At 38.9% G+C, this 27,202-nt stretch overlaps 1 protein-coding gene and 1 non-coding gene across 2 annotated transcripts in view; one reads left to right on the top strand and one right to left on the bottom strand.

Annotated features, from left to right (window-relative positions):
* LOC124554852 (microphthalmia-associated transcription factor) overlaps window positions 1–26,905 on the bottom strand; it is a 388,895-nt gene extending 361,990 nt beyond the window's left edge. The window contains exon 1 of the mRNA XM_047128519.1: window positions 26,620–26,905. Within this exon, the coding sequence (XP_046984475.1) occupies window positions 26,620–26,777 (158 nt within the window). The 5' untranslated portion in view covers window positions 26,778–26,905. The remainder of the gene's footprint in view (window positions 1–26,619) is intronic.
* Window positions 19,926–20,000, top strand: Trnas-cga. The gene has a single exon. It is a non-coding gene; the product is annotated as a tRNA-Ser (tRNA).
* Window positions 26,906–27,202: the final 297 nt, after the last annotated feature.

Here is a 27,202-nt window from a genome sequence, read left to right as displayed (position 1 = left end):
TATATTCAATTCAAAACCGACAATGGAATAAAAATTCAATTACGTTAACGATTGGCTTTTACTACTATGTATATCAGTTCGCTGTACAGCATTACGTATTGTTCCTCTACCAGCAATTCGCTGTTCAAGCCCTCGACGAGTCAAAAATCTTCTTCGCGATTTTCTCCGCTCTTCTTCGGCGATCGCTAACAGAGTTAAAGCAGTTGTTTTACGCGCGTCCTTTCTCGTAAAGAAACAGGGTGGTCTGAGAGCCAAATAAGGCTGACAAACGCCGCTGGAGAGCTCCGAGAACGCATGTCACGTTAACCAGCTCGTCCCGTGTGTCGACAGCACTGTTTCTCGTGAGGTCAGATGTCAAAGTCCACGTCAACGTTAGCTGCCTCGTCCCGTGTGTGCACAGCTTTATGTTGCGCGGAATGGCCTTGGTAAATGCGAGGCCGAAAAAGTTGGCAGAAATTGGGTCACATAGGGGTGCAAAGGAGAGGCGTTTCGAATGTTCGAGAAAAGGAGTTGCCAACTTTATTATACCCATGATGTTTACTGACGAAACCCTGTGCGATCTACCACTTACATACTTCTTGAAATTTTAAATGAAACAGTGTAGTTCAGTACACAGTTATGTAGAATTTTTTACTTTATTAAGAGGGAAAACAAAGTTGAAAATTATTCTTTCTAACTACTTATCCATTTTAGTGCGAGCACTGTGCTTGAGCATGTTCCGCTAGATTAGCAAAGTCAGGTATGTAGTGGAAATGGCCAACGTTAAAGGATTCAATGTTTGAGCATGTCAAGCGACAACGGTGCTTACATTTTGTTTGTTTTAAGTAGGAAAATTCTGAATCACATAAATATGTTGAACCAAAACACGAATGCAGTTGTTGGTTATTTCTCATTGGAAAGCAATATCCAGAAATCTAGATCATAGAATGACCTTGCTTTTAGAAATATATCGCAGCGCAGAGTAATAATTTCGTTTGGCAGTACCATGTGGTCCTTTTCAAATGTATCCGGAAATATTTTAGCCATTTCATAGATGACACTATCATCAATGGAATTATTGAAAGGATAACCGATGAATTCCACCAACTTCTCGATTTTATTTTCAAATCACTAAAGCGAATTTCGAGGTCTGATACCATTGCCTTAATTTCTGCCGTGTACTTGTCGGGAATGAAACTGCAGGTAGGATGTTTTCCATATGATCCTTTATGTTTACAAATTGCTGAAATTTTTTCTTGTCAGTGTCAACTACTATAGGCGCTGTTTGACTTTGGAATGCTGCTAAATCACATTTTCAGTGTTAATCACCCAATTGCAATCTCTTCAAGAAACCCATAATCTCGAAATCTGCAAAAACTTGCTTTGACTCATCCACTTTACGTCAGTGTGCAATACCAAATCTCGTTCCTTCTCATCTAATTGCTGCTTAAAGAGCCACCTTTGGAGAGATTTTCCTTTTATGGATTTACGATCTTGAAACAAATATCCATTACAAGTTTAGTGTTAAGTCTTTTACTAGCCAGTACTTGCTGATGAATTAAGCAGTGGTAGCTAATGAAGCCCGGACAAAGAGCAATAAACAATTCCGAATACCTGTCATAGCAGGAGCCGCATCAGTTGCCACTGATACGAGTTTGTACAGAGCTAGCTTAATCTTACAGGATGAGATTTTCACCCTGCAGAGGTGTGTACGCTGATATGAAACTTCCTGGCAAATTAAAACTGTGTGTCGGATCGAGACTCGAAATCGGGACCTTTGCCTTTCGCAGGGAAGTGCTCTGCCATCTGCGCTACCCGAGCACGACTCACGACCCGTCCTTACAGCTTTACGTCTGCCAGTATCTCGTCTCCTACCTTCCAAACTGCACAGAAGTTCTTCTTCTTGTTAGTTCTGCAAGGTTCGCAGAAGAGCTTCTGTGAAGTTTGGGAGGTAGGAGACGAGGTACTGGCAGAAGTGAAGCTGTGAGGGCGGGTCGTGAGTCGTGCTCCGGTAGCGCAGATGGCAGAGCACTTGCCTGCGAAAGGCAAAGGTCCCGTGTTCGAGCCTCGGTCCGGCACACAGTTTTAATCTGCCAGGAAGTTTCAGTAGCTTTATCTTGCTAATACATGCTTTGAATTAAGTGAATATATTAAGGTCACGAGTTTTTCCTTTTAAGGAAATCATACTTACAAGGGAACCTCCCCATCGCACCCCCCTCAGATTTAGTTATAAGTTGGCACAGTGGATAGGCCTTGAAAAACTGAACACAGATCAATCGAGAAAACAGGAAGAAGTTGTGTGGAACTACGAAAAAATAAGCAAAATATACAAACTGAGTAGTCCATGTGCAAGATAGGCAACATCAAGGCTAAGTCAAACTTAGGAGCGCCGTGGTCCCGTGGTTAGCGTGAGCAGCTGCGGAGCGAGAGGACCTTGGTTCAAGTCTTCCCTCTAGTAAAAAGTTTAATTTTTTTCAGTTCATGTGACAAACTCTTGTGTTTTCATCACTATTTTGGAAGTGATTATCACATCCACAAGAAAACCGAAATCGGGTAAGGTGGAAGAATCTTTTTACCCATTCGCCAAGTGTACAAGTTAGGTGGGTCGACAACAAATTCCTGTCATGTGACGCACATGCCGTCACCAGTGTCGTATAGAATATATCAGACACGTTTTCCTGTGGAGGAATCGGTTGACCTATGACCTTGCGATCAAATGTTTTCGGTTCCCATTGGAGAGGGACGTCCTTTCGTCTACTAATCGCACGGTTTACCGGTGCGGTCGCAAAACACAGACTCTAAACTTATTACAGTGAACAGAGACGTTAATGAACGAACGGACAGATCATAACTTTGCGAAAATAAAGAAATTAAAATTTTCAGTGAAGAGAAGATTTGAACCAAGGACCTCTCGCTTCGCAGCTGCTCACGCTATCCACGGGACCACTGCGCTCCTGAGCTAACGTTAGCCTCGAAGTTGCATATATTACGCATGGACTACTCAGTTTGTATATTTTGTTTATTTTTTCATAGTTCCACACAACTTCTTCCTGTTTTCTCGATTGATCTGTGTTCAGTTTTTCAAGGCCTATCCAGTGTGCCAGCTTATATCTAAATCTGAGGGGGGTGCGATGGGGAGGTTCCCTTGTTAGCAGTTTTTCTTTCGTCGACAAATCTCGAAAGAACATCCGAATAAAAATAAGTAATTTTGCAGTATCAGTGACATCTTCTGACTCGTCAAGTCGTTGCGAAAAAACAACGCAGCGGACAAATCTCTTTGTAGTTGTTAGTTTATGTTTTCACTCATCGTTTCGATACGGCGCAACACAGCTGTAAACCATGAATAGCTTTTTTAATTTGATTCTTTTATTTTTGAAATTCACGGACAGCGAATCTGACACTTCTTAGAAAATTTCCTTGATGTATTCTCCATCGGAAAAAGGTTTGCACTTCAGTGCAGTTCTGTAACTTACTTGGAAAGAAGCTTCAGTCGCAGCCTTACTTCGCTCAACAGGACTACAAAGTATGTTTTCTTGGACTGTTAACTGCTATTTCAATGCTTGAAATTTAATCTATCTTATTTCGCTGTTAGGTGGAAAGTCCGTCTGATATTTACTATAAACTGTGTTAAAATGTCGCTCTAAATTTCCGTTTTTCGGTGTTTCCACGAATGTATTGCATATTTAGCAGCAACAGTTTTCTTTCACTGTAGTACATTAGTAGTCCAGTTCCCATTTTTGATGAAAGTGATAAATTTTTGATTTCTTTGGAGCATATTTTTTTCGAGGACCTACAAAAATAAAATTAAAATGCCAGTAACATAAATCGTACAGTAATAAAAGTAGAGATATCCTACCACTAAATGTACATTAAATTTATTTTCGTAATGATGGCAAAAAGTTAGGGAGTGAATATTATTTCTAAGTTTTTATTTATTTAGGCTTCCTGTCAAGCGGGATGATTTAGGACACCGGGGGATTACGGACACTGTTTCTCTCTGCCGCTGCATAGCAACGAAAGCACGAGATTGTATTTTTCTCACTCCGCTTATTGTACGTTGGCTAGATTGTTCACCTACGTATTTATTTGACTGACAGTCTGACTGTTGAAAATTCACGCAAAATTATGAAATGGAAACTTACTATTGTCGCGCCTGGGTGGAAAAGTATTGTAGCTGCAGTTGTCAACCAGACCAATAGCCTACGACATTTTGACAATTGCTGTACAAGTCTGTCAATATTTTCGTGTAAAGTTATAAAATAACGGAGGTTTTTACAAACTTGTATACTGTAAGAGGTGATTTTGTTATACATATACCCTACTACTTCTGTAACAAACAATGCAATTCAACAAAACTTTTGAAAGTTGTGTTGAAAATAATCTCAAAACCGTCCGAATTCACCCCGTTTGACTTAGTAGGTGGGTAATTCGCTTAACCCACTGAGTAAAATAACACTGAAAATATTATCTTACTTTATTCGATTAACCTTCAGAAGCATTTCTGTCTTCATTTGATGTTCCTTCAGCCTTGCTCGCCAACTATTTATCCACAGAACACGATGCGCGATGCAGAGAGTGCTCCTGATTTACGTCGGCAGTCGTTGACGTAACTTTGCTAGTCCCTGTCGTCAATCGCCCCACCCCAGCGCCCCACACGCTTCCCGCCTATTTCCATCGCGCGCCGAAAACAAGACAGAACTACTGCGTGGAGGAGAGTATAAATAACGTGATGGAACGGCGATTGGAAAATGATCCAAGATTATGCACACAGCAGTTGGTGATTACGGTGCGCAGTGTGTTCTACTTTGTTTGCATATATGTGTTATTATTAGGTACATTAAACTTACATGTTTTTTTGCCTTGCCACTAACGCACGACCGACCGGTTGGCCACCCCTGTTCTAGAACATTGGCATAGGTATACATCCGTTGAAACTAAAAAGTAAGACGCAGTTTGTACGGAGTGGGACCCCTTGGAAACAGCAGAATGGACTCGTCCCTGTCCCTACAAGTTGAGAGAAAATAAATAATCCATCCGTAAAAAATACGGTTTGGATACGACAGAGCAATCCTAAAATTATCGCAAGAGCTACTCCGAGTGAATATAGGTGTTGGTCACCGCTGGCGCTATTAAGAGTAGTTTAATTATGAATATTACGAAAAGTGATGTATCTGACAGGTGGAGAAAAGTTTAAGAACAGTGGTAGCGTCCCCTTGTTTGACGCACATCGCGATGGGGTTTCGCCGAGAGCAGACCATGCACCTGGAGGCAGGCCAACCTCAGCAGCACAGTAACCTTTATTGATAGTTCATCTAATGTTGCGAAGTACAGTCGCGTACGAAGTGATTTCTTGATTGGTGCTCAGAAGTTTTACTGTGGTTAGATCAGATGAACGAAGTTTATGTCGTGCTACTGTATCATTCCTCACACCAGTACAGGTAAGTATGCTTATGTTCATTACCTTGCTGTCTATACAGGGTGGTCCAGTGATAGTGACCGGGCCAAATATCTCACGAAATAAGCATCAAACGAAAAAAACTACAAAGAACGAAACTCGTCTAGCTTGAAGGGGGAAACTAGATGGCGCTATGGTTGGCCCGCTAGATGGCGCTGCCATAGGTCAAACGGATATCAACTGCATTTTTTTAAAAATAGGAATCCCCATTTTTTATTACATATTCGTGTAGTAAGTAAAGAAATATGAATGTTTTAGTTGGACCACTTTTTTCGCTTTGTAATAGATGGCGCTGTAATAGTCACAAACAATTGGCTCACAATTTTAACCTAACAGTTGGTAACAGATAGGTTTTTTTAATTAAAATACAGAACGTAAGTACGCTTGAACATTTTATTTCGGTTTTTCCAATGTGATACATGTACCTTTGTGATCATTTCTGAGAACGCATGCTGTTACAGCGCGATTACCTTTAATATCACATTAATGCAATAAATGCTCAGCCGGCCGGTGTGGCCGTGCGGTTCTAAGCGCTTCAGTTTGGAACCGCGTGACCGCTACGGTCGCAGGTTCGAATCCTGCCTCGGGCATGGATGTGTGTGATGTCCTTAGGTTAGTTAGGTTTAAGTAGTTCTAAGTTCTAGGGGACTGATGACCTCAGAAGTTAAGTCCCATAGTGCTCAGAGCCATTTGAACCATTTTGAACCAATAAATGCTCAAAATGATGTCCGTCAACCTCAATGCATTTGGCAATACGTGTAACGACATCCCTCTCAACAGCGAGTAGTTGATATCCGTTTGACCTATGGCAGCGCCATCTAGCAGGCCAACCATAGCGGCATCTGGTTTCCCCCTTCAAGCTAGAAAAGTTTCGTACTTTGTAGTTTTTTCGTCTGACGCTTACTTCGTGAGATATTTGGCCCGGTCACGATCAATGGACCACCCTCTACACTCAGTGTCGTGGACGGTAATCGCGGATGGTCTTCTGGTCATGACTGATTAGGTAAAGTTAATAGCAGAGGAGAATCTTGTACGGAACGGTACCAAGCAGTATTTTAAATATCCCGCACGGCATCATATTTTGTAAAAGCATCCTGGAACGGTTGTGGTAATGCTCGCCTGATTTATCCCTCACTGCGCTCAGTAGTTGGCCAGGAGTACGTTGGAGAGACGATTACTTGGAATTAGTGGCTTCAGCGAAGGTTCCTTGAGTTGTGGTGTGAAGCAAATCTATCTGTGATTAGCATATGATACTCATGTAGACCAACTTAATTGAAGAACACAGGGCCTCAACTACATAATCTGTGTGCATATTCCATGTTTTCGCGTCGCAATGACTGCTCCATTAAATTTCAGGTGAGCAGCCGCATAAATTCCGCTTCTTCTTCTTCTTCTTCTTCTAATATTTCCGTTGTATATCGTTCAGCCATCTTTAGAATGAGCCAGAAGCCTGATGCTCCAGCACTAGATTCGTATTTTTAAACACGCAGACCGCGTTTGCGGCCACTGATACACAGGCGCCACAGACGTTGATCGGTGGCAGAGAAGTACAACGTGCATTAATTAGATCTGTGGCTGCGCAGTCAATCTAGGCTGGGATGTCAATGTATCACTCTGAGCTGCACTGTCGCGACGTCTTTGTAAGTTTATTACAGAAAGCGCTAGATTCCATGACTTATCCTAGCTGAAGCCGCAATATCTATTAAATTCGTCGCCAAGCGAATATCAGTTACCTCTTTTACCTCGTAGTCCCAGAGATGATGATGTAGCTGCTAAAATTTCGACTTTTCGTACAACATAGCGACCATTATCAATATAGTGTTCTGCCACAGTCGATTTATTTGGCTGTAAGAGTCGGGTGTAACTGCCGTATTCCGTACATCTTTCACGGATTGTGCGAATCGTCTGTTCGGTGTATTAGAGGCCACATTCGCAAGGGATCTTGTAAACTCCGGCCTTCCTGAGTATCAAATCATCTTTAACGGAACGCAAGAGTGCTGCTGTCTTCGGTGGAGGACGAAAAATCTCTTTTACTTTGTCCTTGCTGAGGATCTGTCCTAGTTTTGACGATACGCTTCATACATATGGCAGGAATGCCACGGATTTTAATCTTTCTATATCTTCTTCTGCATTGCGTATGGCCAACTTTGGTTTCATTCGTTCCGTCTTATGTCTCTGCTGTGGAGAATACCTGCTGGCTTCAAAAACTCTCTGTAAGTGTAGCAGAATATATAGGAACAGTATACTGAAAACCGACGCATTGATTTATATTTACGTGCAAATAACTGCCTCCATCCTCTCTCTCTCTCTCTCTCTCTCTCTCTCTCTTCTCTCTCTCAGAACTTTAGTTCACAGAGCACACACACATCATTGCTGATGAGGGAAGTTTTCAGGACGAGCTCCTACGCTTAAACAGTTTATGGTATTCTCCACAGCAGAGACGTACGGCGCTACGAATGAAACCAAAGGTGGCCATAAGTAATGCAGAAGACACAAAAGATTTAAATCCATGGATTTCCTGCCATGCCGGCCGGGGTGGACGAGCGGTTCTAGGCGCTACGGTCGCAGGTTCGAATCCTGCCTCGGGCATGGATGTGTGTGATGTCGTTAGGTTAGTTCGGTTTAAGTAGTTCTAAGTTCTAGGGGACTGATGACCTCAGAAGTTAAGTCCCATAGTGCTCAGAGCCATTTCCTGCCATATGTGTGAAGCCTATCGTCAAAAATGTGACAGAGCCTCAGCAAGAACAAAGTGAAAGTCTTTATCCATCCACCGAAGACAACAGCACTCCTGGGCACCGTTAAATATGATTTGATGCTCCGGAAGTCGGCGGGTCACAACACCCCCCGCGAATGTGGCCTCTCATTCATCGGACAGACATTCCGTAAGTCATGAAAGATGTACGGAATACCGCAGCTACACCCGCCTCATACAATCACACACATCAGCTGCGGCAGAACACTGTATTGATACAGATCACTACGCTGTACGAAAACGTCGAAATTTTAGCGTCTACATCATATTTCTGGGACTCGGTGCTGAAAGAGGAGGCAACTGAAATTCACTTGGCGACAAATTTAGATAACATATATAGCCACTTCAGCTTGGATAATTCATGGAATGCTGTGCATTCAGTAACATACAAATACGTCGCGACAATGTAGCTCAGAGATACATCAACATCCCAGCGTGGATCCACTGCGCAGCCACAGATAATTCTCAGCCTCCGATCAACGTCTCTGGCCCCTGTGTATCCGTGGGCGCATGCGCTCTGGCGCAGTCCGCGATTTAAAAGGTCGGAGCGAGTGCTAGAGCGTCAGTCTTTCGGCTTACTCTAAATGATGGCTGAAAGGTATACAGCCGAAATACTAGCAGAAGAGGAGGAATATATGCGGCTGTACACCCGAAATTTAGTGGAGCAATAAAATCTGTGTTTACCCGGTGAGTTGGGTAATTACTTTCTAGCGACCCAACCTCTTTCCAGGCCTATAATTGCATTAAAGCTTCTGAACGTGACACCAACATGAGCGCAACGCCAGAAAGTGCGCAGTGAAGCTAAGGCAGGCTGAGTTTTGCAGGCTGCACCACTGCTGCTGTGGGCCGACTTGTAGAAACACACAGGTGGGTTCGCTTTAGCGCTGGGCTGGTGCACGCCTGGAACTGTCAGCCGCCACTGTGGAGAGTTTTTCATAGAGACGGTGTGTGTGTGTGTGTGTGTGTGTGTGTGTGTGTGTGTGTGTCGTGCTTTTCACTTAACGTTTAGAAATCGATGCATAATATTAATTAAAACGTGAATTAGCTAAACGTGTAATGTCGCCAACAATGAGTTTCAAACTTAACTCTCCATCGTTGAACAAGGAACAGTATCAAACACATCATGATATGCTCTGATGGCCATTAAAATTTCACCACCTGGAAGGACGGTAAATAACGAAATTTTACTTGTCGTGTGTATACAGTACAACAGGAAAAACACATTCTAAGAAGAAAATAGGAAAAAAAAGAAAGAAAGAAACGACACACCACGAAGGAATTATCCGAATGTGATGGAACTTGGCACATGTGATTTATATTTATAGTCAAACAAATTATTACAATTCCCGAAAACTTGGATGAATTACTGAAGAAAAAGAGCTTTACAAATTGAGCAAGTCAACAATACGTTGGTCCACCTCTGGCCCTTACGCAAGCAGCTATTCGGCATGGTATTGAATGACACAGTTGTTGGATGTCCTCCTGAGGCATAGCGTGCCAAATTCTGTCCAACTGGCGCTTTAGATCGTCAAAATCAAGGACTGCTGGCCAAGGTAGGGTTTGGCAAGCAGAAAAGCAGTAGAAGTCTTGCCGTGTGCGGGCAGTCATTATAATGCTGAAATGTAGGCCCAGGATGAAGTTGACAAACAAAACAGTAATACGGATTGAAACCTCCCGTGGCAACAGGATACTAACCGCTTAAGTAATATCAAGCTTCATTTTTATTAAACCTACTTAGTAAATTATAAAATTTGCCAAATCTATGCAGAAGAAATCGCTGAAATAGTTTTGCGAAGGGTGGGGGTGCGGAGCTCTGCCAGGCCACAGGATCACCTCGGCTCCGATCCTTTCGCATCATCACATTTCCTTTTCTCATCGATAAGCCGCAGTAAGCTTCGAGTAGTGCAAGGATTTCTAGACTCTGAGTTTGTTGTACCTATGGTAGCTTCTTTGGCTTCAATTATTCGCTTTTTTACTATATTCCAGTCTCGTCTACTGAACTCCGCATACTGCTTTTACTTATCCCAATAGTTATTGCCTGGAAAATACTCATTTTGTATCATTATTTTCCAACATGTTATGTTCCAATCCATATCCGCCCACTCAGTATACTTTGGTGTTCAGTATTTGGTTCCTTAATCCTTATCTAGTCATTATCTATTCCACGGTCAGTATGTATTACAGAACTCTAGAAGCAATTTTCCTCTCCCAGTTGTCTCCCCTAGGCCATATTCAACTCAGTAACATTTTTGTCTGTACAATGGTGAAATTTACCAGCATATGTGACGTGAAATTGTCCTGACTCTCTGAGAAGTTTTTTGAAATATTTTTTTCACCTTTTCTTCTGAATCTTAGTGCCAATATCTGCACTCATTAGGTAATACATACGTTAATTCATATAGCTATGGTACAACAGAACAGAAGAAGGAAAATTTTAGCTGTTGCGAGGATTGTGATACGGGGAGGGGGGCGGGGGAAAGGAAGGAAGGAAATGAGAGCCATAACTTACATTAACAACTGCTTAACCGATCTTCAAATACGAGCTTCTGAATCAATCATTTTTCGCATTCCAGAATTTTACCCTCTGCCAGTAACTTAAATGTGATTTGCAGAGTATCCATGTAGATATAGATATGTAATTGTATCTCCACTGAACATGCCACCTACCATTCCACTGACCATGCATAAAACACCTGAATGAAAAAATTTCACCCTTTTGCAATCTGCTTAATAAATTCAACTATGCTCATGAAATCATTCTTTTGGAGAAATTTATGGTTTATTGCTTTTACGATGAAATGAGTAAGCAGTTCACATGCAACTGACAGGAGGCATAGAGTCATCTTAGACAGCTCACGCAGTTTTCATGATGAATTATCTTCTGAGTGGGGGCAAACTACTTATGGTGTTACACAGGCTTCAATATCGGGAATATTCCTGTTCCTGATTAGATTAGATTAATACTAGTCCCATGGGTCATGAATACGATATTTCGTAATGATGTGGAACGAGTCAAATTTTCCAATACATGATATAATTAAGTTAATTTAACAACATACTTAAGTTAGTATAACAACATTTTTTTATTTTTTTGTGTTTTTCGCTTAATTTATATCTAAAAATTCCTCTATCAAGTAGAAGGAGTTGTCATTCAGAAATTCTTTTCATTTCTTCTTAAATACTTGTTGGTTATCTGCCAGACTTTTTATGCTATTTGGTAAGTGACCAAAGACTTTAGTGGCAGTATAATTCACCCCTTTCTGTGCCAAAGTTAGATTTAATCTTGAATAGTGAAGATCATCCTTTCTCCTAGTATTGTAGTTATGCACACTACTATTACTTTTGAATTGGGTTTGGTTGTTTATAACAAATTTCATAAGACAGTATATATACTGAGAAGCTACTGTGAATATCCCTAGATCCTTAAATGAATGTCGGCGGGATGATCTTGGGTGGACTCCAGCTATTATTCTGATTACACGCTTTTGTGCAATAAATACTTTATTCCTCAGTGATGAACTACCCCAAAATCTGATACCATACGAAAGCAATGAGTGAAAATAGGCGTAGTAAGCTAATTTACAAAGATGTTTATCACCAAAATTTGCAATGACCCTTATTGCATAAGTAGCTGAACTCAAACGTTTCAGCAGATCATCAATGTGTTTCTTCCAATTTAATCTCTCATCAATGGACACACCTAAAAATGTGGAATATTCTACCTTAGCTATATGCTTCTGATTAAGGTCTATATTTATTCATGGCGTCATATCATTCACTATACGGAACAGTATGTACTGTGTCTTATCAAAATTCAGTGAGAGTCCATTTACAAGGAACCGCTTAGTAATTTTCTGAAAGACAGTATTGACAATTTCATCAGTTAATTCTTGTTTGTCAGGTGTGATTACTATACTTGTATCATCAGCAAAGAGAACTAACTTTGCCTCTTCATGAATATAGAATGGCAAGCCATTAATATATATTAAGAACAACAAAGGACTCAAGACTGACCCTTGTCGAACCCCATTCTTGATAGTTCCCCAGTTTGAGGAATGTGCTGATCTTTGCATATTATGAGAACTGCTTATTTCAACTTTCTGCACTCGTCCAGTTAGGTACGAATTGAACCATTTGTGCACTGTCCCACTCATGCCACAATATTTGAGCTTGTCTAGCACAATTTCATGATTTACACAATCAAAAGCCTTTGAGAGATTACAAAAAATCCCAATGGGTGGTGTTCAGTTATTCAGATCATTCAAAATTTGATTGGTGAAGGCATATATGGCATTTTCTGTTGAAAAACCTTTCTGGAAACCAAACTGACATTTTGTTAGTACTTCATTTTTACAGATATGTGAAGCTACTGTTGAATACATTACTTTCTCAAAAATTTTGGATAAAGCTGTTAGAAGGGAGATTGGACGGTAATTGTTGACATCAGATCTATCCCCCTTTTTATGCAAAGGTATAACAATAGCACATTTCAGTCTATCAGGGAAAATGCCCTGTTCCAGAGAGCTATTACACAGGTGGCTGAGAATCTTACTTATCTGTTGAGAACAAGCTTTTAGTATTTTGCTGGAAATGCCATCAATTCCAAGTGAGTTTTTGCTTTTAAGCAAGTTTATTATTTTCCTAATTTCAGAGCGAGAAGTGGGTGAGATTTCAATTGTATCAAATTGCATAGGTATGGCCTCTTCCATTAACAGCCTAGCATCTTCTAATGAACACCTGGATCCTACTGTATCCACAACATTTAAAAAATGATTATTAAAAATATTTTCAACTTCTGACTTTTTGTTCGTAAAGTTTTCATTCAATTTGATGGTAATACTGTCTTCCTGTGCTCTTGGTTGACCTGTTTCTCTTTTAATAATATTCCAAATCGTTTTAATTTTATTATCAGAGTTTCTGATTTCAGACATGATACACATACTTCTGGATTTTTTAATAACTTTTCTTAATATAACAGTAGTTTTTATAATGTTTGATAGTTTCTGGGTCACTGCTCTTTCTTGCTGTCAGATACATTTCCCTTTTCCGGTTACAAGATATTTTTATACCCTTAGTAATGCATGGTTTGTTACAAGGTTTCTTACGAGTATATTTAACTATTTTCTTGGGGAAGCAGTTTTCAAATGCATTTACAAAAATGTCATGAAATAAATTATATTTTAAATTGGCATCAGTTTCACGGTACACCTCATCCCAGTCTAACTGCTGTAGGCTTTCCCTGAAATTTGCAATTGTTAAATCGTTGACTGAACGTACTACTTTGGAGGACTGTTTAGTATTGCTGAATGGAGTTATGTCATACATTGTAACTAGCTGTGCACCATGATCAGAAAGACCATTCTCAACAGGCTGAGCATTTATCTGGTTAAACTTATCTTGGTCTATAAAGAAGTTATCTATCAGTGAGCTGCTATCCTTTACCACCCGAGTAGGAAAATCAACAACGGGTGTCAAATTGAAAGAACCGAGTAATACTTCAAGGTCATTTTTCCTATTACCCTCTTTCAGAGAATCTACATTGAAGTCCCCACAAATAATAATTTGCTTCCCCCTGTTTGACAGATAGCACAACAAGGAGTCCAAATTTTTCAGAAATAGATGAAAATTTCCTGATGGGGACCTATATACGGTTACAATTATAAATGTGCCTTTATTTAATTTAAGCTCACAGGCACATGCTTCTATATGTTTCTCTACACAAAACTTTTTTGTTTCTATACTTTTTGCACAATGATAACTTTTCACATATATGGCAACTCCTCCTTTCTCCATCAACTCCTCCTTTCTCCATATTTTCTCTCATTACATGAGATGTATAACCTTCCTGATAAAGCAGGAAAGTTCACTTAGGCAATGATGCTAGCATTAATTGGGTCTCAGTAAATGTTCTGTATTTATCACAGAAAAAGCACTTTTCATTCAGTTCTGTACAAGCCAGTATATGCCACATGAGTAACAACAGAACATGGGATAGGGAGATGGGAGGGTAGTGGGAGTTGGCGAGCATGTATAGAACTCAAAATTCCTAGGAGAGCACTTTGATCAGAACATGAATTGGACAGCACATATTACATATAACATTAAGTACTTCAGTTCTGCAATGTTTGCTCTGCATGTGATAGTTAGTTTCGATGATGAAAGCATCAGAAAGTTGACTTACTTTGAATACTTCCATTGATTTGTGTCATATGGAGTAATTTTTTGGAGCAGTTCCACATACATAAAGCAGTAATTACAAGAAATGCAAGTTTAATATTTGTTAACTTCCTTGCAGATTAAAGCTGTATGGCAGACCTAGACTCAAACCCAAAACTTTCGCTTTCATAGTCAATACTCTTGCTGAGCAATCTATCCTGGGCTGGACAACTCTGTCAGTTCGAACACTGCCCCCAAGAAGCAAGGTTCCACGTTCGAGTCCCAGTTCAGCAGACAGCTTTAATCTGCCAGGAAATTTTCAAGACAGTGCATATTATGCTGCAGAGTGAAAGATACATTCTTAATATATGGAATGAGCCACAAATAAGTTGACAATAGTAATTCCAAGACTTTGTTTTGCCTAGTGTAGTGGCAGTCAGTTTTTAATTTGACTAGTGCATAGTACCTGTAAGTCAGTTGACACTAGCAGTTTGAGATGGTGATATTTGTTGTTATGTGGGAACCAATGAATAGAAAGTTAGCTACAGAACAATGTGTATTTGTTCTGCAAACACGGTGGAAACATGAGCATAATTATGTAATGTTTGTGATATGTTTCTGGAACATTTTCCAAACATCCAATCTCCATCTCAACAAGGTATCTGAAAATTAAATTAAGCATTCGAAGAGACTGGGTCAGTAGCGGAGCTCCCTCTTCCAGGTAGGCCAAAGTCTATTAGAACATTAGAGAATCTTAATGTTGTCATGCAATGTTTTGTGCAATCACCAACTAAACCTCAAAGAAAAGCATCCGATGAGAAGGGAATTGCAAGAAAAAGCCTACAAATCATTAGAAAAAGCTGAAATTCAGACCATATAGGGCTTCTTTACTTCAAGGCCTAAATAAACATGATTTGGATAGGCTTATGGAATTCTGCAAGTTTGATACAATCCAACAAGAAGCTGATCCCAGCTTTTACAAAAACATTTTTTTTGAATGACAAAACAACTTTTAAGTTTAATGACAAAGTCAACAGACACAAGTGTGGGTACTATGGTTCTACAAATTCCCAAGGGGACAATGGAGACAGAGTTAAACATTCCTGGTGTGAGCGTTTGGGCAAGGGTTTTCAGCTGTGGGCTAATCAGGCCTTAATTTTCTAAAAGTACTGTCAATTCTGTAAATTACATATATGTGGTTAAAGAAATGTTGTTAGAATTCAAGAATAGTCCACCTTTTGTACATCTGCAGCCATTTAAGGATAAGTTAATAGGCAACAAGTTGGAGCACCCTCAAATTAGAGTGTTATCAGATAGAATTTCTAAATGGAAATGTCTGAGGAACGGGTTGGCAGACAGGGTACTAAGATATTGCAGTGTCTGTGTTATCTAGAAGTATGATGCAATGTTCCTTAGGACATGCATGCATGTTCAGATGAACAGGCACCACAGTGATTACAGCTGTTACAAAATACATGAAATGTATTCGCAGTTGCAAATAATGACAACCATCAGCTGTATAGTAAAATTATTGCAATGAAAATTTGGGCCTGCACAGGACTCGAACCTGAATTTTCACTTATTGCGAGCAGTTGCTATCAGAGCATGACTCACGGCCAGACTCACACTCGCAATAAGCTGGAAATCCGGGTTCAAGTTCCAGTCCAGCAATAATTTCCACTGTTGTCATTCCACTATACTGCTCATGATTGTCAATATTTGTAACTGCGAACACATTTCAGATGGCGTACTGTTGAATGGCCTCCCCGATTCCCAGTTATCATACCCATGGATTTTTTAGTTTGGGGTGTACAAAAAAATGAGGTTTATTATATCGAGATTCGAGCCACTGAGCATTTTAAGAAACGAATGCTATCAGAATCTGGAAACCTACAGTCCTGCAAGACTTGTAAATCAGTGTTAAAAGATGCAATGTTTGCTTCGAACACCATGGAAACCACTTTGAGCATCTTTTTTAAGTGCAATGAACTCTACACGAATTTCTGCACTGATGATAAATAGTTATTTTTGTTTGTTTAGTATTTTGCACCAAACGAATTTTTCGCAATTGATTTATGGCCCACCATGTACAGTCCCCATCTTTGACCCTCAGGTGACCAATTGTCTAAAAACATTACTGGGCATACTAACTGCTGCTTCACAATACATTCATTTGCTTATTAAGACTGAAGCGAAGAACCGTTAGTAATTTGAAAATAATAGTAGCATTTATGAATATCACACTATAAACAAAAATGGCCTCCATTATTCAAAATCTGACCTTACTCTTGCACAAAATGAAATGAAATGAGCGTATGGTATTGCTGACCGGGAGGCCCATCCGGGGAAGTTCGGCCGTCAAGTGCAAGTCTTATTACCGTCAATGCCACATTGGGCGATGTGCGTCCCGGTAATAAGGATGAAATGGTGATGATGACACACAACACCCAGTCCACAAGCGGAGAAAATCTCCAACCCTGCCAGGAATCTAACACAGGCCCACTTGCATGGGAGACAAGCATGTTACCACCCAGCTAAGCAGGCGGGCACTCTTGCACAGAAAGAAGCAAACTATAAAACTATATAAATATCGATAAACTGCTGCCAGGCTCGAAGTTGTTTTAAAAATATACTGAAATCATTTCTGCATGACAACTCATCCTATCCGTATATGAATTTCTGAACAGACAATATTTAAGCATGTGAGGGTTATATTTCTTAAATTGTAATGTAGATTAACACTGAAGTACAAATATAATTATGTAAATCCAGCAACTACCCCATTTTCACCTAGAAAATGATGAGTCCAGTAGTCTATTGGAAAATAGTGTGCCTTGAAACTGAAAGGTTGTGCAATTGAATCCTGGTCAGACTGTGGAAAATTTCAGTCTGCCTTTAACCTTGTCTTCACAACTCAATGATGTGAAGATTCACCACGAATAATATGTGGTTAGGGTTTCACATTAAACTGTAGGTCCCCCTCCGTGGTAGGGAAGGATTACTGAGGCAGGTCAGGAATGTGCAGATTGCCAAAGGGCGTCCAATTGAGACTTGCACCAGGCAGTTGAGCCACATGGTATTATTATTATTATTACAAGGAAAACCGATAATGTTTGTAAACCTACTGATGCATTCCACATAACTGCAATTTACCACAAATATATCAATCCACAGAAAACGCAAATAACTGAACCAAACTAAAAAGCTCTTTTTCAAACTAACTACTTGTGCCATTCACACTGTTCCATGCCCAAATGATGTGTTGAACTCTCGATTCATTCTCATGCAATTTACGTTAATTTTTCTGCTCACGATATATCTGATAGTTCAGGCTCTTGTGAACGCCACATCCACAATTTCTGTGCTCTCACATTTCACCCGAATATACAAAGACTGCTATGAAAGTTTTTCAGTATAATCATGTTTATTTTACTTTATTTCATAATAGCTGCACTCAATATGTTTCAGCATTTTTCAAAACTACCCATCAAATAATTTACTCTAAAGACATTCTGGCAATTGAGCCCCATCATCATTCTAAGCCTACAGATGTTGTACATCAGTAGAATTTTACCTTTGATTCGATTGAGTCTACACTTTTGGAAAAAAAGATACTCTGATGGTGTTAGATAACTGCCTTGAGGGCAGTTTCCATAAACTTTGAAAATTACTGTGACTAAAGCATACAAATTTTTTTATGTAGTGTTGAACTGTTGTCACTACAAAAAATCCAACTCTTGACTCTCATGTTCGACACATTTTTAAGAGAGCAGACAGTGGCCCTTCTGAAAGACTGCACCTTATCGAAATAAAAGAATAGTGTGAACTGTTTCTTTAATAAATCAAGACATTTACTCAAAGATCTGAAACAAATCCAGTGCTTGAGGGAAGTTTTACAACTAAACTGCTTGAATCTCTTCTTTCCTGTAGTGACATAATCCCTCAAGACTGACTAACAAGTAAAGCAAAATTGTTGTGAGCAGCTCAAGTTATCAGCTACAGTGCACCTTAGAATATGTACAAACACCCTGAGAAATAAGTCGTGATACATCCACATTGTGAAAGTTTCCTAGAGCCATCCATACTACACAAAACACTGATAAGTAAAAATGTTACAGCCCTATACAGCAACTGATTCACTTTACTTAAATACATTCCAATAAATCTTAAACAGAATTATCATCAAACTGACAATTGGTAAACATCTGTAACTTACTTTTAAAAAACTTCACTGTTAATCTGTTTCCACCTGAATGTATGTAATATCTTTGACTCTCTATAGAATGAATGAAATCTGAAACATTTAGTGAGTGTCTAGCTTCTATTTTTCACAATTGTTTCAATTTGTGACTTTCAGTTAAAAACCTCGATGCTCTCTCCATTGCCTCCCCACCATGTCACAATCGAAACAAGTACTAAATTCAAATAACTGGTAGGAGGCATTATACAACAAAACAAAAATGGCAATTTTTTCATCTACCATGTCCTAATAATACTAGTTTAAAAAATGAGAGAAGATTATAAGATGTAATTGGCTTCATCCTTTTTTCTAACACAAAAGAAAATTAGGCAAAGAATAATGTCATTATTAATCTCTTAACTCTGTAGCAGAGTACACCACTGTGGAACTCCCAGGTTGATTAAAATGGGGTGCTACATCAGTATTCAACCCCATGACAGATGCTATCTTTATATGACCTATTGAGGCGCTATTCATGATGTGCCTCATGAATTCAGTCCAGCAAGGATAGGATTTGCTTGCACCACAGCCTTGTTCGCCCACCTTTACGTATTTTCATACTTCACTTCTAGGCAGACATTTAGGGGTGGCCAAAACAATCGGCAAAATGTGCCAGCATGTCACCTGGCCTGTGATGTATAAGGATGTCCGTCGATTAGTCAGGCAATGTGAGGCCTGTGAAATCAGGAAACTTGGAAATAACATTCGTCAGGGATTATTGCAATCCAACCGAGAGTTTACACCCATGGATAAGGTCTTCATTGATCATGTGGGACCCTTACCCAGGACCAAGAATGGGAACCACTATATTTTGGTCATCGTGGATGCCTTTAGCCACTTCACTCCCTAGCAGGGAGATTACGACGCGTAGCACCATTAACCAAGTTTTCACCCTCTTTGGTCCCCCTAAGACCCTGGTTAGCAACAATGCATCCAGCTTTATTTCAAAAGGGTTTCACAGGTTCTGCTTTAATAATGCCATCAAACATGTCACCCCCACACCTTACTATCCCCAGCCTTTGTTTGCTGAGCATGTTAACAGGAACCTAAAGCAGCCTTAATTATTTATCATGTCAATGCGCAGAACAAGTGGGATTTGTTATTGCTGTGGCTCAATCTTGCTTTTAACACTGCTCAGCATGAGGCTTCCGGAGCGACCCCCACATCCCTCACACTTGCTTACCCAATTAATACTCCCCTAGCCAATCTGTGGAATAACGAAGACCTCTTACCAGCAAATTTGAGTCCACATCAAATTAAGCGCAGGAGAACTTCTGTAAAGTTTGGAAGGTAGGAGATGAGATACTGGCAGAAGTGAAGCTGTGGGTACCGGGCATGAGTCGTGCTTCGGTAGCTCAGTTGGTAGAGCACTTGCCCCCGAAAGGCAAAGGTCCCGAGTTCGAGTCTCGGTCGGGCACACAGTTTTAATCTGCCAGGAAGTTTCATATCAGCGCACACTCCGCTGCAGAGTGAAAATCTCATTCTGGAAATAAGATATTGTCTTCACAGAATGAGACACACAATGTGTGATGGAAGACTTTGTGAATCTACATAGTCCACAAGAGAAAAAGATACAGTGTATCATCTTAAATCTGAATCCAATATATGTAGCACTTCATATCAGTACAAATGTGTCTACATCGTTAAAATAAATCAATTCTTAGCCATTAAAAGTAAAGCAATCTTCAATCCGAAGATCATTTTGAACATCACAGTGCTTTATTAGGCATGGTCCTATGTAGGAAGTGGTATGCTGTTGCCTTCCTCAGACCTTTGAAATGGCTTACCCAGCCAGTTATAGTGAGACCTACAGTTTAACGCAGATTCTGAACAATGGTGCAGCTCAGCATTTTTCATATTAACAAACAATGCCAGAGGTGAAAGAAATTATAAGTGACGGATAAAAATCCTAGGGCTTAGCTGTAATCGAACCCAAGGCCTTTGGATTTGGGGTCCGGCACTTCACTATTGTGCCACTGAGCTATACTCTTACCCATTACCCAAAATAATGCAACAACTCTTAGTCACGCTCTCTCAGAAACAAACTATTTTTTTTTATGATGGCACCAGAGTAGGTACAGTCTATAGAAGATGTCTTACAACACACAACAAATTTTGAACCAGAAGAAATGATCTACCTGATGAGATAGCATACGAGGCTTGAGTCAAAGTGCAGTTCCCTATGTTATGTACCCTAACTGTTGTAAAAACAGATGCTGTAACCGTAAGAAAATAACACTACATTATGGCTTCTTGTGTCAGTGAGAATATTACGTTACAATATTGTTTGCTACAATTAAATGTCATGGGAAACCATATTTTTATTTATTTCTCACACTGCATGGCACAATGTAAGCCAACACTATTCAGTCATGGAATAAATCACTACATAATTCATGAAAAATTACTAAACACAAAATAAACTGAAAGTATTAATAAACACAAAAATGAAAAGACCTGGAATGCTTTATGAATATGAATAATGCCTTACATCAAAATGTTGTAAATTGCATTGAGCAACTTCTTTGCAGAATACATAGACCACACCAAAATAAAATCTTTCAAATTACACTTGAAAATATGAGGTTTATCACATACATTATACAGTTCAGTGGGAAGCCTAACGAAAATGAAACCTGCTGAATAGTTTACACAATTATGTACAGTAATAAAATAGTTTTCCTGTTGAATTTTAACTGCTTGACTGCAGCAACTCCTTTATAACAACTACATTTCTTCCCACAAGTTACATAAGTGAGAAAAATTTACAAGTATTGTAAAGTTAAAACTCCAAGGCACTTGAACAACAGCCTGCACCAACTTCAAGAACTGAAACCACTGGTTGTTCAGTTGACCATTTCCGAGGTTACATATATTCTCTATGACTTCATGAGCTGCCTAAAAATATGCTACCACAGGAATTGATAAACTGAGAGTGAGCAAAGTAAACAAGCTTGCACATTTCAGTGACAGCAAAGATTATCCTTAAAGTGCAGATAGCAGCCATCAGTTGCTGCATAAGATAATTAATGTGCTACTACCATGAAAGCCTCTTGTCAATATTCAGTCCTAAGAATAAAACTGTTTAATTTCACTGGGTACCTGGCCACTATATGACAATGAAATGACACATTTGTGACAGAGCCACATCCGTCTGCTCCTCACAAGGCACGAGATCACGTTGGCTACTTTTTTGTGTTTACAGGCAGACCACTTATATATCCCTGTGGCATCTAGCTTTTGACAGTTCCCCAACAGATTCAAATGTTGTAAAAACCTTCTAATTCCTGTTTGCTAGAGTTAAAATAAACTAATTGTGAGGTTTCTAAAGTGTGACTACAACTCTGTAACCTGTTCTTTTGTTTTTTAACTCTTATACACTGGTAGTATGGAAATCAGCCACTAACTGGTAACAGTATCAGAAAGACACTTAACTCTGGTACAGTGTTAACGACTGGCGCATTAATTAGTATAGTCCTACTACTAAAAATTTCATCATACACATGATAATCAGTATTATTCAGTGAATTAATAATTGATAAAATCTGTTTTTCACTTGTTTCCTGTAGTGGCAGGTGAAATAGTTGTTTTGGAACATCAACTCTTCAAAGTTCTGCTTGCTTGCACAGATAAAATTTTTGCTTCACTTGCCAAGTATCGACAGGAGTGATTATTAACTATTTTGATAATCTCTGGTTAATCACTAATAGCTTCATTCACTTACAGAAGCCATAACATGTTGAGCACCAACTTCTCGACCAGATACTTCTTTCACAACTGACTATATAGTTTTAATTTCGTTCATATTTCCCATGCATCAGTAAGCACATTACTTTTAAATAAAAACTTTATTTCAGTCAATGCTAACATAAAATTGATTAATCGCTAGACCAGTTTCGACAACCCAGTGATTACAAATAGCTGAAAAGTGCTTTGATGCAGCCATCGGCCAAAAAAACCAGTCAAATAATTTTATGTGATCAATGACTGACAAACTTTATACTTGTTGCAGGAAAGGTCATATACAGAGCAAGTCCTTTTGGAATACAGGTAACCACTATAGTTCTCAGTTTCAATTTTGTTGTTCCAAGAGCTTCTCATTTTTGGGTCTGTGGAACAAAAACTGAATCTAATCTAATCTGTCAGTTCAAGGGACATTTTAAGCTTGTATGAAGACATCCTACAATACATTGGAGTATTTTCTGTAGTGACGATCTGTGAGTGGGCTATGACTGCTGTTCAAATTACGATAAAGCTTCCATGCCACAGACTACCCAAAGTCCTTGTTTATTAGCACTGTCTTTCTACCTACAATTCTTTAAACAGAAGACAGCTACATGACAAGCTTATTAATGTTTGTATGAAAGTAACATGCCTGTCATAAATGTTATCTATATTGCAAATTTCTTGCAAAGTGTACTATTTGAAATTGGTATTAATTTTCTAGATCCCATACCTTTGAATATGATCCTGTGTGATTTTTTACAGTATTAACTCTTTTGTATCATAATCTAAAAAACCACCACTATCTTTTCTCACACTGTATCCCCGAACTTAAAATTATTCTATGAACACACTATCTATGCATGGACTAGTGTTTGCCTATTCTTGTTGGAAGGAACAATATCTGCATTAAACAGACCCACTGAGTTTTACCTACTTCATTTAATAATAAGTAAAAGGATTTATGCATAAATCCCTGCACGAACTTAACTTAATGTCAGTGTCACATTTGAACTGGGAGATATTCCTTGAAAATTCAAACACTCCTGTACATTTTTCAAATATCTGTTCTGTACAATGTTCTAGTATATTGACAGTTTTTATTAACATTACATTTGGCATTAAGGTCCACACTCCCAATCTCAAACACACACTGGATGGAAATCAAATAAGATATACCACTCTACTCCTCCTTCATGTAAACGGTATTCTAGGATACAAATTATGTCACAGTCAAGGATTATCAGCAGTTTATGAACTTTGCCTCTAACTCTTTCATAATTTAATGAACCAAACTCACTGAACAATCTGATCTAAATTTCTCATTTACTGAAGAAATTCCCATTGTTGAGGGAATTTTTCTTCATCAGGAATACTTATTCACTGACTTCATGATGAGAAAGATCTAGCCCATCATTTGGTTATCACAATAATTTACTCTTGAATGGGATGAGAACTACCCATTGTACTATAACTTACATGATTAACCCACTCCCATTTTATAAAATTTAGTCAACTGTTTAAACAGCAATCTTTTCTTCAGTTGCCATCTATATTGCACTCTAGAACCTCATGTAAACAGATCTTTAAAAAAAGTTAGGCACACTGACAACAGCCTCACGTAAAATTTACTCCCTTTACAAGTTTGTTGTTAACAATTAAATACAGCTTCAACACAGCAGTAACACTCATAAATACAATCATAGAAGAAGAAACTATTTTCACAATTCATCATTCAGCCTAACTGTCACAGAAATGGGTGAGGTATTCGGTCATAAACAGCTCTGAACTCCAACCTAGTGATGTAAAATTTACTGGATACCACTTCCACCCCACAGAATAATCTCTCTCTCTCTCTCTCTCTCTCTCTCTCTCTCTCTCTCTCTCTCTCTCTGTGTGTGTGTGTGTGTGTGTGTGTGTGTGTGTGTGTGTGTGTGTGTGTGTGTGTGTGTGAGAGAGAGAGAGAGAGAGAGAGAGAGAGAGAGAGAGAGAGAGAGAGAGAGATTGATTTTTTGTTGAAGGGAGGGAGGGCGAGACACTGAAAGCTACGTACAAACCATTGTATCCATCCAATAAATAAAACAAAAAATCCTTAAGAAATTATGTCATGTTTTTTGCTAAGATGAGGCACTATAACCATAAAACTGCCTTGTTCCAAATCATAGTGAGAAGTCATAATGACAACCCATGGAAAACGCAAATAACAAACTAACACTGCTCCCAACCTGTCTCATTACCACTATCTAATTTTCTTAACCAAAGTATGTAATTAATAAACCTACTGTCAGTCAATAAAAAAGTAACCCACATCAACAAATAGCTTTCTCTTCAAGATGGACACAACTTACAACAACTCTTGAGTAGTTTCTGGTATATACAACACAGAGAAACCTTGAAAATCTGTAGTGAGGGAATTGTGTAAGAAGTGTGATGTGTAATAACCATTAATACATACTTGAATGACAATCTCAAGAGTATACCCTACAATACAATTATACAACTCATGAGATACATCGTAGGCTATATCATATCATATGAACAAAAATAGTGGGTATGTAATACATGTAAGTTACCTGTACTCGTGTAACTTGTTACCAAGGATAAAACTGGTATCTTTAAAAAATAGCAGTGATAATCACTTCACTACATAGAGAATGCTAGAGAGGGATAATGCCTGAAACAGTGCAATTAGGATACTGTTCTTGTGTTACAGTGATGAAACTGTAAGAGCAATAGACAATTAACACCTCTCCCTTTAATTTACAGTAATATGAAGTACAATATAATAGCAGTAAATATTTACATTATTAACTTTTAGCCCTTTGTACAATGTATCACTGTTGAGGTGTAAACAATGAAGATATTTATGGTAATTATTTTAACTTTACTGCATTTAATTTCAAGTACACCCAAACAACAACTGCTTTACTTTACACTCAAGTAAGTCAATTCTGACAAAACAGACATGTGGTCAGCACAGCAATAATAATCTACAGTAAAATTAAATACAGGAGTCAGACACTGATCACATGTAATAATTTCTTTCAGTAGTTCTTACTGAAGCCAGTAAAATTGATCTAATAAAACAGGACTGTGATTTTGTTGGGCATCAGTTCAAGAAAGATTTCGAAATTTTGTTAAAAGAGCAAGAATTTTAGACAGTAGGCTTCGGCACTGGTCAATCTGTTACCACAACCATATTTTCTGGCAATTGTCACATTTCAACCAAACCTAGACCTCAAGCTGTGTTACAGACAAGTCTGTCACCACAACCATGAGTTCAAAGAGGGGGGGGGTCCCAATTCGTATCTTTAAACCCAAAGAGAGGCAAAAATTTCCAGACAAATGATATGCTAAAAGTCTTATCTAGTCTATTGTCTCCTTACTTTCAACTCACACATAGGTGTTCTTACATTTTCCAGCATCTGTTGAGGAACATTCAGCTAAATTTTAAATTTGATTAAAAGTAATTTGTTTAATAGTAATAGGCCTATATTTAAGCATAATTTGCAAATTAACATCGTAGTTAACAGTCTTGCTCTACATGAGCAAGCATCACAGTCGGCACACACACCAATAAATTTTTAGTGGAAGAACTATCCTTTGGAATTGAATCTCAATGGACTTGGACATGCTGGTCTGAAGTTACTTTTCAGGTATTTCTCATTTAGTCTTCATTACTCTTGCTGTGAATCATCACAGAGCCACTATTCCAAAAAAGCATAATACTAAATTTTGTTTACATGTTACCTCCTTACATTCAATACATCTGTTTCATATATTTGACAGCAATTACTACATCCACATGGGATATCTCAAAAGTTTTAAGTTCTTCTTTTCAAGTAGCTAAATCGAGAAATCCAGCAATTAATTACAGTCTTTCAAGCACATACCTAAACACATTTCACCTTTGAAACACACCAACAGCAGACTAAATTTAAGAGTTGTTTCCCGTTTCCTACCTCAGTTTTATTAACCACAGTCTATTTGTATTAAAGAACACTCGCAAACACACAGGAATATATGCTTCCTCACACCAAAAATCAAAATGACAGGTTTTCAAAACAATGCTCTATGACAAGACAATTTCGTGGGAAATGGCACAACCAGCGCAGAGTGAAAGATGAAAACTCTACCATGTCACGGCACTTATGAAATTTTTCTTTGTCAATCAAGTATACTTCCTTGCAGAAATGACAGGACAACAGTCCGCGGCTTTCATGATTTGACATCGAATACGGCAGTGACATGCAACCAATACTATTACAAATCCGAATAAAACAATAAAAATCAGTTATTCATCACTGAACTTACCTTTCCGGTACTGTTTTCGACTTTAATTCGTAAAACGGGTAATAATCAGCCAGTGTGTTCTCTATCCCGATTGCGTCATTCCATTCCATAGCATCCAGGTTGAAGGAATCCGTGATTTCTGATAAATCAAATGCCAAATCAATCCCTGACTCATCCATTTTTGGGAGAATGGCAAGGGGAGGAGAAGAGATGATTAAAAACAAGGTGTCAATCTGGAAGTCCCTGCAACACCCTTCCCAAAAAACGATCAACACAACTACAGCACAAACAAGTAGCAAATTACGTCATATTTCGGGTGCTGCCAACACACACACATGATGTTTACATCGCCAGATGTACTTTCCGTTTCCCGAAACTGAAAAAAGAGTAAGATTTAGTTATTATGGTAAGTGAGTACCAGGAGCTGTAGTCTCTTCTGTGACATTGGTAAAATTCGGCCTGCATCGGTGTGTCATCTTCTTGCTAAACTTAAATGTCGCTCTAAAATTTTAAGACAGTGCGTTGCGCTTCGAACGAGTGACATCTACCTAAACATGTACACAACTCTGTGTTGATGACATGCCATGTTCCAGGTACCGTTTGT

This window comes from Schistocerca americana, chromosome X, assembly GCF_021461395.2.
Source record: "Schistocerca americana isolate TAMUIC-IGC-003095 chromosome X, iqSchAmer2.1, whole genome shotgun sequence".
Lineage (NCBI taxonomy): Eukaryota > Metazoa > Arthropoda > Insecta > Orthoptera > Acrididae > Schistocerca > Schistocerca americana.
Note: the sequence above shows the minus strand (reverse complement) of the source record. Positions and strands in the feature narration are given on the sequence as shown.